Source organism: Copadichromis virginalis, linkage group LG5 (genome assembly GCF_057382275.1).
Source record: "Copadichromis virginalis isolate Kocher_CV1m ecotype Utaka linkage group LG5, C_Virginalis_male_GT1.1, whole genome shotgun sequence".
NCBI classification, from domain to species: domain Eukaryota; kingdom Metazoa; phylum Chordata; class Actinopteri; order Cichliformes; family Cichlidae; genus Copadichromis; species Copadichromis virginalis.
In genome coordinates this window covers 3,467,670-3,481,455 of record NC_140622.1, presented here as the reverse complement: position 1 = coordinate 3,481,455, position 13,786 = coordinate 3,467,670, and the positions used below count along the sequence as shown (strand labels likewise).

General features: G+C 40.7%; 1 protein-coding gene across 1 annotated transcript in view; it reads right to left on the bottom strand.

Annotated features, from left to right (window-relative positions):
* Window positions 1–13,786, bottom strand: part of plekha6 (pleckstrin homology domain containing A6) — a 71,102-nt gene that overhangs the window by 31,552 nt on the left and 25,764 nt on the right. Inside the window, exons 6-13 of the mRNA XM_085457927.1 lie at window positions 10,779–11,177; window positions 9,651–10,113; window positions 9,342–9,428; window positions 8,854–8,907; window positions 2,389–2,460; window positions 1,729–1,809; window positions 735–884; window positions 470–565 (exon numbers count right to left, since the gene is read on the bottom strand). Coding sequence (XP_085314053.1) covers window positions 470–565; window positions 735–884; window positions 1,729–1,809; window positions 2,389–2,460; window positions 8,854–8,907; window positions 9,342–9,428; window positions 9,651–10,113; window positions 10,779–11,177 — 1,402 coding nt within the window. The remainder of the gene's footprint in view (window positions 1–469; window positions 566–734; window positions 885–1,728; window positions 1,810–2,388; window positions 2,461–8,853; window positions 8,908–9,341; window positions 9,429–9,650; window positions 10,114–10,778; window positions 11,178–13,786) is intronic.

Sequence of the window (13,786 nt, the reverse complement as noted above, 5' to 3'; positions counted from 1 at the left end):
AAATCAACAGAATGTAGCCAGCCAACCTCCTTTGACCTAAGGTTGCAAAAACCCTATAATAGCCAGTTGCTGTAAAAATATTTAATCAGATTTTTAGATTAACTTATATCACATCAAAACCTCTGCTGTCTTGTTTTCGTTTTTTGTTTTGTTGTCATCATTAAAAATCATTCAAAACAGACAAATAAAGAAAAAATGACAGTTACTACAAATCAAAAAAAGTAGATGGTGGTGGCTGGCTGAATAATTATGACTAGATAATCTCTTACTGTAAAATAACCTAAAAATAATGATTAATTAAAAAGGAGGGGGGGGGGGGGGGGATTACAGATATGATGATATTGTTCAATTCAATTTCAATTCAATTTTATTTATATAGCGCCAAATCACAACAAAAGTCGCCTCGAGGCGCTTTATATTAATAATAATATTAATAATATATGTATTATATTACATTGTGACCTTTTACCTGTCCTCCAGCATTAAGCTGCTCCCACAGGTCTCCATGGATGGCATTGGCCTCATCCTCTAATGCTTCAAACTCCATGCAAGCAGTTGTTAAAGCCTGAGAGACATACAAAATAAAATAAAAATAGTATTATTTATACTGTCAGCAATATTCAGACTGTTTGATTTAGACATATAACAAATAGAACATTTAATGAGCAGATGTACATTGCACAATCACGTGGAGCTGTGCATTTTTTGAAATGCAGACAAGTTACTGAACTCACACTGGAGGCCTGGGAGAGCTCCCCTCTGATGTTAATCAGCTGGTTCTGCTGGGTTTCCTTTTTGAACTGCAGCTTTTCCATGATTAAAGGCTGGTTATGGTATATCTCCATTTCCTGATGAGTAGCCAACAGTGCTTCCTCTAGGCTGTCCTGGTAACAGCAAGTGTTTTGTTGAAAATTAGTTTTTCTGCTTATTTAGTAAATAGACAGTGCACTGCAACATCCCTGTTGATCTATTTAAGAGAACATACACATTTCATCTAAATATTCGGATGTAAGGTTATAATGGTTTCACATAAATAAATGAGTGAAATTATTAGCTACGATACATGCTAACTGACCAGAAGAAACACTACATTGTGCACTAATTTAACGCAAGAGTCAGAAGACGTTGATTCAACTCTGTGGTCATTAATTGTGCTGTAGTTAGTGGGGTTGTTGTATTGGAACAATTCAGCCTCACCGCAGGGAGTAAAACTACTTGGGTAGGGTTAGAAAAAAATCATGCTTTGGGTTAAAACACAACAGATAACACTTTTTTCAAAGCTTGCCAGAGCGACGCATCCCCTCAGAATCCACATAGGCACGAGACATTCCTCCAGTTGAAATACATTTGTTTCAAAGTCGTGCTGACTGTAATGAAAAAAGAGGCCAGGGTGGTGAAAAACAAAACAACTTTCAGTGTAAAGAGGTCCCGTACAACAACACCACAAAATACAGCTTGAAGTCACCACAAATTAAGTGTTGACTAAAGGTAAGGTTGTATTAATAGCTAGGTTGTTCTAATGTACTGAGTTAAACTGCTTTCCTCTGATATATAAAGTATATTATCTTCAAATATGGTTAGGACAAATAAGGCTTTATGGGTTTCCTTTACCATGACAGTAGTACATTGCTGTGTTCAGTAGCTATTAAAAAACTCCAGTGATTTCATACGAAGCGTTTCTTAAGAATTTCACAATAAAATGTCACATTTCCGAGGAAAATTGTGTACCTTATTCATTCTCAGTCTGTGGACAACTGCCTCATGGTCTTTCAAAATCTGGTTCTGCTCACATAATCGCCCCAAGAGCTTCTGTGTAACAAGGAGTGGTTATTTTGTGAATTTGAGAGACACCAGGAAGGAAATATAAAACAAAGACAGGACAGCAGTGTGTATATGTCAGTAAAAAATATACAGCATAGTATATATGTGCACAAAAACATCACATTTGTATGCAATATGTGACTCTTAATCTGCTTCTTCTAGTTTCAACCACTAAACTGAGTAGCAACTGATTTCAGACATTTAATAAATAGGGTTACTGTAATTATATTTTTTATTGTTTTACTGACAATGTTCACCCTCATGCAAAAACTAGGAAAACTATATTGTAAATATATTATTGTGGACTTCTTGATGCATTCTCAATCATCCAGGAAAGTAAATCTCCAAAAGTTGATTCTGTTCATCTGGACGTAGCGTTTTCAAAAACGCTACATCCAGATGAACAGAATCAACTTTTGGAGATTATTGTGGACTGTAAAATTGAGATTAGGTTCCTAGTCTACAGGACATACAAACATGGGGAAATGAGTGCTCACATACTTCTCACCATGCACTGTATAAAAAAATAAAAAGCACATCATTTGGGTGTGAATGCAAAACTCTTACACTGGTTTCGATCTCATTGAGTTTCAGTGTAGGATGCAGTTCTCTGTAGTTTATATCCTGGAAAGGAGGCACCTGTAAAAAATGATTTGCCTGTCATTATCAATCAGAGACTGTATACTGTTCCACTGAGACGAAAACAAAATTAAAATATATATTCTGGTCTTTATTAAAGTAATGTAAAGCCCAATTACATCTTTACATTGAACTAAAATCTCAATGATTCTATTTATTCACAAAATTATTGAGATCAATGGTTATGTTCTTTCTGAGATCAACAGTTCCTGTACTGTTAAACTTGACTAAATTGAGCTATGTAACGGTTTTCAATCTAGTCAACATGACTGTATTAAAATTACATACCAACAAAAACAAACAAAACCAACAAGTACATAAAATAAAACAAAATCATAAATTTCCACTTTTTTCTAAAAATTTCAATTCACCCCTTTAAAAGGGTGATAAATAATTAGAAAGCAAACAGTAATGTCAAGGTTGAGCTTAAACATAAGCAATTCAGAAGTGTGAGAGAAAAAAGTAAAACAACATGTGACCACATTAACGAAACCAATATTTCAAATTATGGGATCCCCGATAATCACAGCAGAAGGGGTAAAAAGACGAGCGTGACACGGATTGCTTTTGGATTGACTAAATCCTGTTTGTGTTGTGGGGTGGTGACATTAAGATTGTAAGTAACAAATCTGTATCGCAACCAATGTTCTGGCCACACACGAGAGTGTTTGATATATTTTGGGACTACGACTATAAATAATTAGCAGTTTTCACAACTGTGGCTCAAATATCCTGCCAAGTGCAGCATTCAGTTATGTTGAATTCACTCTAGAGATCTTCTTGTCACTATGCTTGCACATTTTAATTTTAATGCCATAAATGCCAGTGAATCAGACCTGAATTCAGCTGATTCTCCATGTATATCTTCAGTGAAATCTCAGCTGCAGGGGAGGGGTTGAGTGTACAATAAAATAAGCAGTCACCATTATTCCTTAGTGCTAGTGGTGCTGAAACCCAGTAGTGTGATGACAAATCGATGACCTCCACAACAGTTGGAGGTAGTGATGGGATTTCCAGCTCTTTTTAGAGAACCGGCTCTTTCGGCTCGGCTCACTAAGAAGAGCCGGCTCTTTCGGGTCCCAAGCGGCTCTTCAGATTGTTTTGTTGCTTTAATTTATTATTAACAACAATATAAAATTATGCAGAAAAGGAATTAGTAATGTAAAAAAAAAAGTGGTTTTATTTGTATATGCTTATATATAAATATATACGGTGGCCCCTTGAAACAAAGCACGTACAAATCCCAAAGCACGTACAAACTCCAAAACACATTTCTAGCGTTAACTGAACTTCCAAAACAGAGCTACCTAGATCACTTAAATTGCACAATTAAAAGCATATGTGTATTGTTTGTGTATTTATACACAAGCACTCATATATATTCAAATAATTCAAAAACTTTTCATTTACCTGTTACTACCACACACCAAATCCAGTCGTTGGTACTTCCTGGCTTGTGTAGCCACTAGGTAACAAAAGCTCAACACTGCGCCTAGCATCATGGAGCACTTCTGTTGTGTTTTGTATGTGCTTCGGAGTTTGTACGTGCTATGGAGTTTTTACGTGTTTTGGAGTTTTTACATGTTTTGGTGTTTGTACATGCTTCAGGGTTTGTACGTCCTTCAGAGTTTGTACGTGCTATGCAGTTTGTACATGTTTTGGAGTTTTTACGTGTTTTGGTGTTTGTACGTGCTTCAGGGTTTGTACGTCCTTCAGAGTTTGTACGTGCTATGGAGTTTGTACGTGTTTTGGAGTTTTTATGTGCTTCGGGGTTTGTACGTGCTTCGGAGTTTGTACGTGCTATGAAGTTTTTACGTGTTTTGGAATTTTTACGTGCTTCGGGGTTTGTACTTGCTTCGGAGTTTGTATGTGCTATGGAGTTTTTACGTGTTTTGGAGTTTCTACGTGCTTCGGGGTTTGTATGTGCCGTAAATATACTTTAAATATACTTTTGTTTATTCACTCCACATAAAATGTTAAAAAGAAATCATATAATACAAAAACCAACTATTTACATTTCAACTTTTAACTATTTAAATTTTCAGATTTTTCCTTTTAAACAAATTTAAAGTAAAACAACATAAAACACTGCAAGTCACAACACAATTAAATATAAATTAAAATATAAAAACAAAAAGAAGATGTACATTCTCTGTCATATGGGCCTGCATGAATAAACTTTCTGAATCCTTTATCATCCGCAACTGAAAATAGTTGTGGACCATTACTATACCTTTTTAATGTGAAGTTGTTGTCACTGGCTCTCTTTCTCTATCTCTCCCTCCCGCTCTGTTCCTGTGCTACTAAGAGTGTAACTACCAGCCCTCCCCCCTCTTCCCAGCGCAAAGCACAGGTCGCGTGCGAAGTGAAGCGGAAAAAAAGTTCAAGAGAGAGGGTGAGAGAAAGAAGAAAAAAAAAACCACGGCTCGCGTCGTTCACTTCAAAGACCCGGCTCTAAGAGCCGTTTCGTTCGCGACCGACACATCACTAGTTGGAGGTGCTAGTCCAGACAGTGGTGGAACTGCCAGCTATACAACTTCAAGCAGGCGGCAGCGAATTGCCGATGGCTGGACAGGGTTAAAAAATTATTCAAAAGGAATGACTGGCCATTGGGGCGGGGGGGCTGGAAGGAGGTGTTGGCCGTCCGATTGGGATCTGGGATGCGGGGCCTCCCTGCTGCTGCGGAGCCTGGGACGGTCTGCTTGCTTCCACCCTGGGGGAAAGGGTAAAATCTCCTGGGTCTAGATGCCAAGGTGTTGGAAATGATTTTCCGTCTGTTAGTCGATACAAGAGGGAAAATGCGGTTTTAATACTGGACAAGCCCTTCATGCTATGGAGGATACTTGATGGGGCATGTGAGTTTGCCCAACCAGTCTGCATGTGTTTTGACTTGGAGAAGGCATTTGACCACATATGACAGGTGCTTCAGGAGTATGGGGTGTCATTCAGACCTTATACAACCATTGCAAGAGTTTGGTACGCATTGCTGGCAAGACCCTGGTGGTGACCAAGGGCCAGCGCTGGTCCACCAGATGACGGGGTTCTGTTGGCTTCATCAAGTGATGGCCTCCAACTCAAACTAGAGCAGCAGCGGGTATGAGAATCGGCCCCGGAAGGGTCGAGTGCCTACTCTGGGTCAGGGATGAGTTCCTGCCCCAAGTAGAGGAGTTTAATTATCTCAGGGTTTTTTTCATGCGTGAGGAGAGAAGAGAGCGGGGGATTGACAGACAAATTGGTGCAGCTGCTGCAGTGATGCGGATGCTGTACCGGTCTGTTGTGGTGAAGAGATATCTGAGCGTAAAAGCGAAGCTCTCAATTTCTTGGTTGGTCTACATCCCTACCTTTACCTATGATATGAGCTTTGGGTAGTGACTGGAGAGATCTCTCAGCTGGCCTGGGAAGGCCTTGGTGTTCCCCTAGAAAAGAGGCTGGAGGAGGTCTGGCCTTCTCTACTTAGGGTGCTGCCCCCGCGGCCCAGTCCAGGATAAGTGTAAGAAAATGGATGGATGGATGGAATGAATAATGGCCCAATTTCATTGGCCGGGGATTTGGGAGGACATGCACCAGTGACGCTGTAACTTAGGTGGTAAAGCAGGTCGCCTACTAATTATTGGTTCAGATACTAATCCTATGTTGCTCTCTGATGCATCCATCGGAGTATGAATGCATCTGAATGTTAGATAGAAGGCACTTACATAGAAATAGCATATAAAAAAAAGTGCTTATGTGAAGCAAGATGTGTAAACCGCTTTGAATGCTCAGAGTAGAAAAGCGTTATATAAGAACCAGTCCAGTCCATTTGGTGTGCATCGTACTCTGATTGTGAGCTGGTGAACCAGTGGGCCATTTCAAAAACACCCAGTAGTGTTAAGGGTACTCTCATTCAAGCGCACTGGCATGGACCAGCATGAGGACTACTGTTCCCTTCACGGTCTTTTTGAACTCCTCTCTCTTTGTTATTTCTCAAGTTTCTCATGTTCCTACTTCCTAGTGTTTCTATCATTTGGTATAGCTACATCTATCACTGGTGTCATCCTCCTCTGCTTGTCCACCTCTACTATGTCCGGTTGATTAGCCATCAGCTGTTTATCAATTTGTATCTGGAAGTCCCACAGGATCTTAGGTTGGTCAATCTCAACTACCCTTGGGAGGCAAGACAAGGGTAGTTTGACCTCTGGACCTCCAGGCCATACCCAGCACAGATATCCCTGTATACTATGCTAGTCACTTGGTTAGGGCATTTCATGTATTCCCTACTTGCGATTATCTTGCGCCCTGCTGTTACTTGCTTGTCTTGGGGGAATCTCTGCACAGCCTGCACCTGGGATCTTTTGCTTAGAGTATGTTCCTGTGCTGTCTTGATTATTTCCTCTGTGCTTTCTTTGAGTCTAGCATTCTCTAGCCATTGTAGGATTTCTTGACATCAGCTATGTCTTCTATCTGCCAGTGGTAGATGCGGTGCACAGACCTGTCTTTCCATAATAGTCCCCTTCTTGCTCCTCTGCATGTGCCTGTTCATGCTAACTACTATGATGCCTGACAGGAGCTTCCATGTTGAGCTGAAGGTTATTTGTCGGTAGTTGGATGTGACCGGTGCAATATGGGGATCCGTGGGTATCAGGACTGTCTGTCTTTCAGTTAGCCATTCTCTGTGTATCTCATCCATTAGCGGCTGGTTCATTTGTGCTGAGAGACATTTGTGGAGTGTAATTAGCTTTGTTAACCAGTAGGTTAGAATCATGTTAGGGCCTGGTACTGTGTAACTTTTCATGCTTGAGACACTTTCTTGGAGATGTCTGCCACTGTGATGGTTACTGAATCCTTTTTAGGGATGTTACTGTGGTCTGCCACTTGCCACTAAGCAAGAGAACAAAAACAATTTTTGGATAGATTAAACAAGATTCCGGTACAAGATTATCTGGTACCTGATTGATGGGAAGAGAAAAGTATGGAGAACTAAAGGAACAACATTATCTTTCCAACATGTTGAAGGTGTTATGGCATGGACATGTATGGCTGCATTTGGAAGCAGGTCACTACTGATGATGATAATGATGTGACTGCTGATTGAATTGGCAGGATGAATTCTGAGGTTTACACGGCTATGCTCTCTGGCGGTTCAAACCTTCAGGTACAGAAACAGCCAAGTATTAAGCATTTAGTATAGTTACTTATAAACCCCTGAAAATGTGGGACTATGGCTGGAAACAGTTAATTCAGTACTTTTGTTGAAGGTCTTGAAGCCTTTACTTCATTTTTTCTTATTTAAAATTCCCTGTTGTTATGTACAGAGACATAAATTACACAAATTGTGTCAATGCCCAAACTTTTATGGGCCTAACTGTAGGTGGACAGCAGCTATCATAACCAGAACTGTGCACTTAAGATGAGCATATTAAGGACATCCCAACTTGTTGGTGTCAAAAAATTTCAAATACAGTGGAACCCCGACATACAAATACCCCGTTTCACAAAAAATTCAAGTTACGAAGGCACTGAACGTCAATATTTTTGCCCGTGTTACGGCAAAATGCCCGAGTAACAAAATACGCTGGCTCTGATTGGCTGAGCCTACAATGCCCACAATGCCTTTCGAATCATGTGACAACCCCTTGGCTTCCGTACTTGCGCTTCGCTGTTCCACTTGAATGACATATTGTTGTTCTAGTTAGCAATTAGCCTATAGCCTATCGTACAGCATCGCCTCAGTCAAAACGCGCGATGGATGCTTTGGCTTGTGAAAATTTTCGATTTAAGAAAGACCCTCGGGAATGAATTAATTTCGTAAGTCGGGGTTCCACTGTAATTCAAAGCATAAATAAAAATGGGAGTTTTCATGTATGTAATCTCCAAAGTCTGTATCCCACATTACACAGCCAATACATTAATTTGATTTTGACTTCAATAAGAAATGAAGGTAGGCAACACATTAAATTAGGCTGACTATTTAGGACACTATACCATACAAAAAGAGCAAAATAAATTACATTTTGTTGTTATGGTGGTGTTATAAATACGTTTAGTCTCAACTGAAGCCTGCCTCCTCACGGGCTGCTACTTTCCTTACTTCTACTTTGTTGTTGAGGGTGAGTGCTCGAAAAAATTGGGGACCATCCCAAATAGAGAGCTTTCCCTGAGTAACTGAAGCTTGGATTATAGACCAGAGAAGAAAGTTGTATGACAGGACAACTGGAACAATATTTGAACTGTTATAAAGGAATCATATTTTCGAAGTTAATGGACAGCCAAAGATACTCTATACAAGAGAAGCACACAAAAAACATAGAAAAGAGATTTTAAAGGGCAGTAAAGTAGGTAAGAACTGTCAAGAATTATGAAAAATGGTGTGTATAAAGTATTTATTGGCAAACACTACTGTATGTTTCCTCCTACCTGTTGATCTAGGTAATCCAGGTTGCGCTGGAGCTGAAAATCTAATATATCCTCCTGAACCAAGCAGCAGCATTGGTGGCAAGCGTGGAAATCAAAAAGACAAATATTGTATAGATAGCAACTCTTTATCTTATTATTTTGATCTTATGATGTATTGTTTTAATAAATGCATATGCAATAAATATATATTTGTAAAGTTCCTTTAAAAACAAGACCAAAATGTGAAAGTCATCCTTAATGTCCCCTTTGCATATCATTCCTAGTTTATTTTTCACAATCACAAATACAGTGTATTAATGGTACCCAATCATTGCTTATTATCAGTAGATACCCAAAGCCAAGGTAACCAAAATGGATCAGACATCTCTACTTGGACATACAGATAATTAATGCCAGACCCCACAGCTGACAGCATTTACAATACAAAGTTACATATGCCACAGCATGAAGTGCATTAAGTACAATTTACATACTTTTGCAGCACATACCATTTTACTGTGAACAGAAGGGGAAACAGGGTAGTTGTGGTGGTATAATCCTTGGTTTAATGATCTCCTATCACCATGGTAGTTATACTAAAGGCAGTAGGGAAGAGAACATAGAAAGAAGAAAGGACAAAATAGAAGTAAGGTGAGTGAGAGTGTTAGAGTGGTGTTAGATGAATATGGTGTCACTATATCAAAACTGGAGAGTCTTGATTTTATCCCTGCTGACTTTCTGTATTGATAAATGTTATTCAAAGACTTATCAAACATTAGTTTCTCAAAGCTACACACAAACACAGTAAACCGGTTCACCTTTGGGGAGCTGAAAGATCTTCTCAGACTGTAGACTGGTGGATAGATTGCATCTTCATTCATCCTCCCTGAAAACCGGTCAAAACCATTGGATAGTGATCGAGCAGGTGAGGCATAGGTGCATGACGCTGGTGAATAGGGCCGCCTCGATGATGAGGATGGTGATCTGGGCACAGACTTGGAGCGTGGCTGAATAAACAGGCTCCTCATGGATGTTTCCATTCCACCATAGTACTGTGGCCCCCATTGGTCTTGGGGCATCTGTTTCCTGTACAACCGGTGGGGTTCATCCCTCAGAGAGTGTCGCTTTTGCTCAATAGTCCATAGTCTGTCATAGCCCCCCACAGCAGACATAGAGCAGATGCTGTCTGGTCGGACCCCTGGTAGGTACAAAGAGTATTCGTCCACAAAGTTATAGTAGCCAGCTGAGACTTCTTGGTTCACAGAATAGTAAGAGGGTGGCCTGAAAGCACAGGAAAAATTAGAGAATATTTCCGACATGAAAAACTATTTGAATGTGTGAAAGTTTATCTTGGTCTAGTTCTTCTTTAAGAAACACAATAGGATAAAGACTAAAATTACATTTTTCCCTTTTTAAAATACACATTAATTTTTATATATATACATTACATTTTCATAAAACAAATCAAATTAAGTCTTTCTAGAAACACAGAAAGGAAACTTACTCATGAAATAGCAGTTATAGACAAACAATACAAAACAGAAAAGATGAAAATAAAAACAGTTGAAAGGTTTTATTTAATTATGGGATCTTTGAAATTAGTGTGATAATATTTTTTTGGGATTAAATAAGAAGTGTGAATAATTTGGTTAGTGCCAAAGGTGTCTGAAAACTATAGAAAATCATTTGAGAACCAACACTTCTTCAAACAGCCTTACAAAACAAGTTGTGCACTGCTTTAATATTTGTTTTTGAAAGGTTTTCTATTCCATTAAAATAATCAACAATAATGTATATAATCTGTATTTCTGATAGTTTACATTATTAGTGTGCACGTAATTCAATGATCACTGTGCCAGTGTAAAATCATAGTAAATAACTTATAATATTTGAAGACCTGGAGACACAAAGAGCAGTTATATTTCTTCTCTTCTAAATTGAGCTACCTGTTGATGTCTTCTTGCGAGGCCATGCCCCGCCGCTGGTTGACCCACTGTTGCAGTTGAGCCATTGAGCACTTTCTTTGGGCCAACCTCTCTGGAGCTGTCCTTGGGACAAAACCTCTCCTCAGCACCACATTCTCCTGTTGTTCCCTGGGCTCATATGATAAACCAACACCTGGCTCTTCATGTCCCTCAGCTGGTTGATGTCCATTGTGGCTGTTGGATGGAGGGGGTTTACTACTGCTGTTGAGGGGCATGGCACTAGGAGGAGGAGTTGTTCTTCCCCCTTCAGCTTCTTCACTTTTCCCTTCCATTCTATCATTTATGTGAGAGCATAAGTGTTGTGTTTGTGAGTTATGAGGCTTTGTCTCCATGCTGTGGTTGATAAAATCTTGGTGTTTCCTGGGTATTTGGAAGAAAAAGAATGAATGAGAATTAGGACAGCACTGGATCTGACACCAAAAGATCAAGCAGAGTACGGCACCAAAGAGTCAAGAGTCACTGTTACCGATATTACCCCACTTATTTATTTAATAATAGTAGTTTCTGTTGTCGCTGAGTCCTTGGTATGTGCCAGGGACTTGTCCTGCTCCAGGGCCTTTCCGTAGGACATGCCTGGAATAGCTCACCTAGGAAGCGTCCAGGAGGAATCCTAGTCTGATGCCCAACTACCTCAACTGGCACAGAAGCAGAAGTAGAGGAGCAGCCGTTCTACACTGTGTCCCTCTTGAATAACCAAGCTCTTCACCCTATCTCTAAGGGAGGGCCTAGCCACTCTTCTAAAGAAATTTATTCCACTTGTGTCCACAACCTGATTGTTTCATCCACTAATGAGAGCTTGTGACCATAGGGTGAGAATAGGAACACAGATTGCCTGGTAAAAATACATCCTCGCTTTTATTCTCAGCTCTCTCATTGCCACAACAGAGCTCATGTGTTGTATTATCTCATGTTGACAGATAACGTGAGGGAGTGTTCCATTCTCCCCTCAGTTGGGAACAAATACGTGAGATACTTCAGCTCCACTGCTTGGGGGGTATAACTCGGCCCTGATCTGCAGTCGGTGCTCTGCCCTTTCAGACTTGGAGGTGTTAATTATTGTTCCCGCCGTTTCACACTCGGCCACAAAAAGCTCCAGTGCAAACTGGTGGTCACCACCTGATGAAGCCTGAAGGCTATCACTTAGCTATGTCTAGATATTTTTTCACAGTCAGGTTCCACCATCACCCATTGCTGGCTGACTTCTGGCATGGTAAGTGGTATGTCATAGAGATATGGGTTTTGGGTCACTGTTTATGTGATGGCATGCCACATCTGGCCAGATTGTGGCTTGGTTTATGTGGCCCAGGCTCATAGGAAACAGGACTGGTCTGGATCCGGCATCAAGTTGGCACTTCTGACTGACTGGTGTCATGGCAGGGTGTATGTCAGCCAGATGTGGGCCAGGTCTGGCAATGATGTTTAGTTGGAGGCCAGGATGGGACAGTTCAGGAGGCCTCCTGGCCTGGCCTCCTGTGTTATCGGGCCCCAGGCCGGCCACCTGAACTGTGTTTCGGACTCTGCTCCCCTGTGAGTTTTGTGTGCCTTATTTTGGGACTCTGGGGCCTCCATCTTTGGTCATGGCCCGGTCCCTCCGTCCTGGGCCCCCTGCCGCCCGCAGGTGGTGTGTTTCTGTGGCTGTCGGGGGCCAGCCCTTGAGGGGGGGGTACTGTCATGGTCCTGTGGCCATGACTCAGTGACTTTGTGTTTATGTTCTTTATTGTTATTACTTTCATTATTATTCGTGGCTGTTTGGGGATGGTTTGTGTTTGGGATTTTAGATACTGGGTTCTGGGTTTGTGCTCCCTCTATTGGTCCCTGGTGTTAGTGTTCCCCTGTCTCGTCAGGTTAATCAGGTCCAGCTGTTTCCCCTACCTGTGTGTGATTTCCCAGTGTCTCTCTGTGTACTTATAGTGTGTGTTTTCCTCTGCTCCTCGTCGCGTCGTCTGTGTTCATACCCTGTGAAATCCCCTGCGTGCTCTCCCTGCTGTTCTCCCTTCATGTTCAGGTTTGCCACTCCTTTGTGTAGTTTCTCCCAGTTTAGTTCGTCCTGAGTTCAGTTTTTGCCATCTCCACTTTATGTTTGGTATTGTCAATAAATCACCCTTCACGTCTGAAATAGTGCTGCGTTTGAGTCCTCCTTCCACTCTTCACACGGCCGCTGACCCGGACCGTGACAGAAACCTGGCTTACAAAATCAATTCCTGACAGACATCACAATAACGGCTTTTCTGTTGCGACTGCCCCAGGGTGGCGGTTTTGCAATTTATGTAAAAAAGTTCCTAATTAAGTTCAGTTCCGTAATCTTAATTATGCAAATTCTCATGACCAATGATCAGTGGGCTGGTTTCAGTCATTATGCAAATGTGCTGTTTATAAGATTGGGGAAACCTGCTGAGACTGAAGAAGTCACTTGGATGAGCGACAAAACGTTTCTCCCACAAAACGCTACGTCCAGATGAACAGAATCAACTTTTTGGAGGTTTTCAAAGGCTATTTTATCACCATTGTGGGCTGTTACAGACACCCCTCGGCTAGTAGTGAGGCTTGAATTTAATTTAGTGAAAAACTATCTACATTAGATTTTGATGAAATTGTGCTGGCTGAAGAGTTCAACTGGGACTGGTCGTCTTCTGCCTCAGACTTTTTTAAATCTATGTGTGATTCATACAATCTCACACAACTAATTTACAACTCATCCAAATCCTAAATGCCCATAAAAGTCGTCACTTATAGATTTAGTTTTAACTGACACGCTGTAAATACTGTAAATATTCTCACACTGGGTTTTTTGCAAATTATATCAGTGACCACTGTCTGATAACTGTAGTCAAACAACTGAAGGTCCCAAAATCGAGACCACAAATAGTTTTTAAATAAGATTTGAAGCATTTCTGTGAGCAAGCTTTCTTTCGAGTTTTATGGGACTATAACTGGAATAAAATCCACCTGATCACTGATGTTGAGCTCAG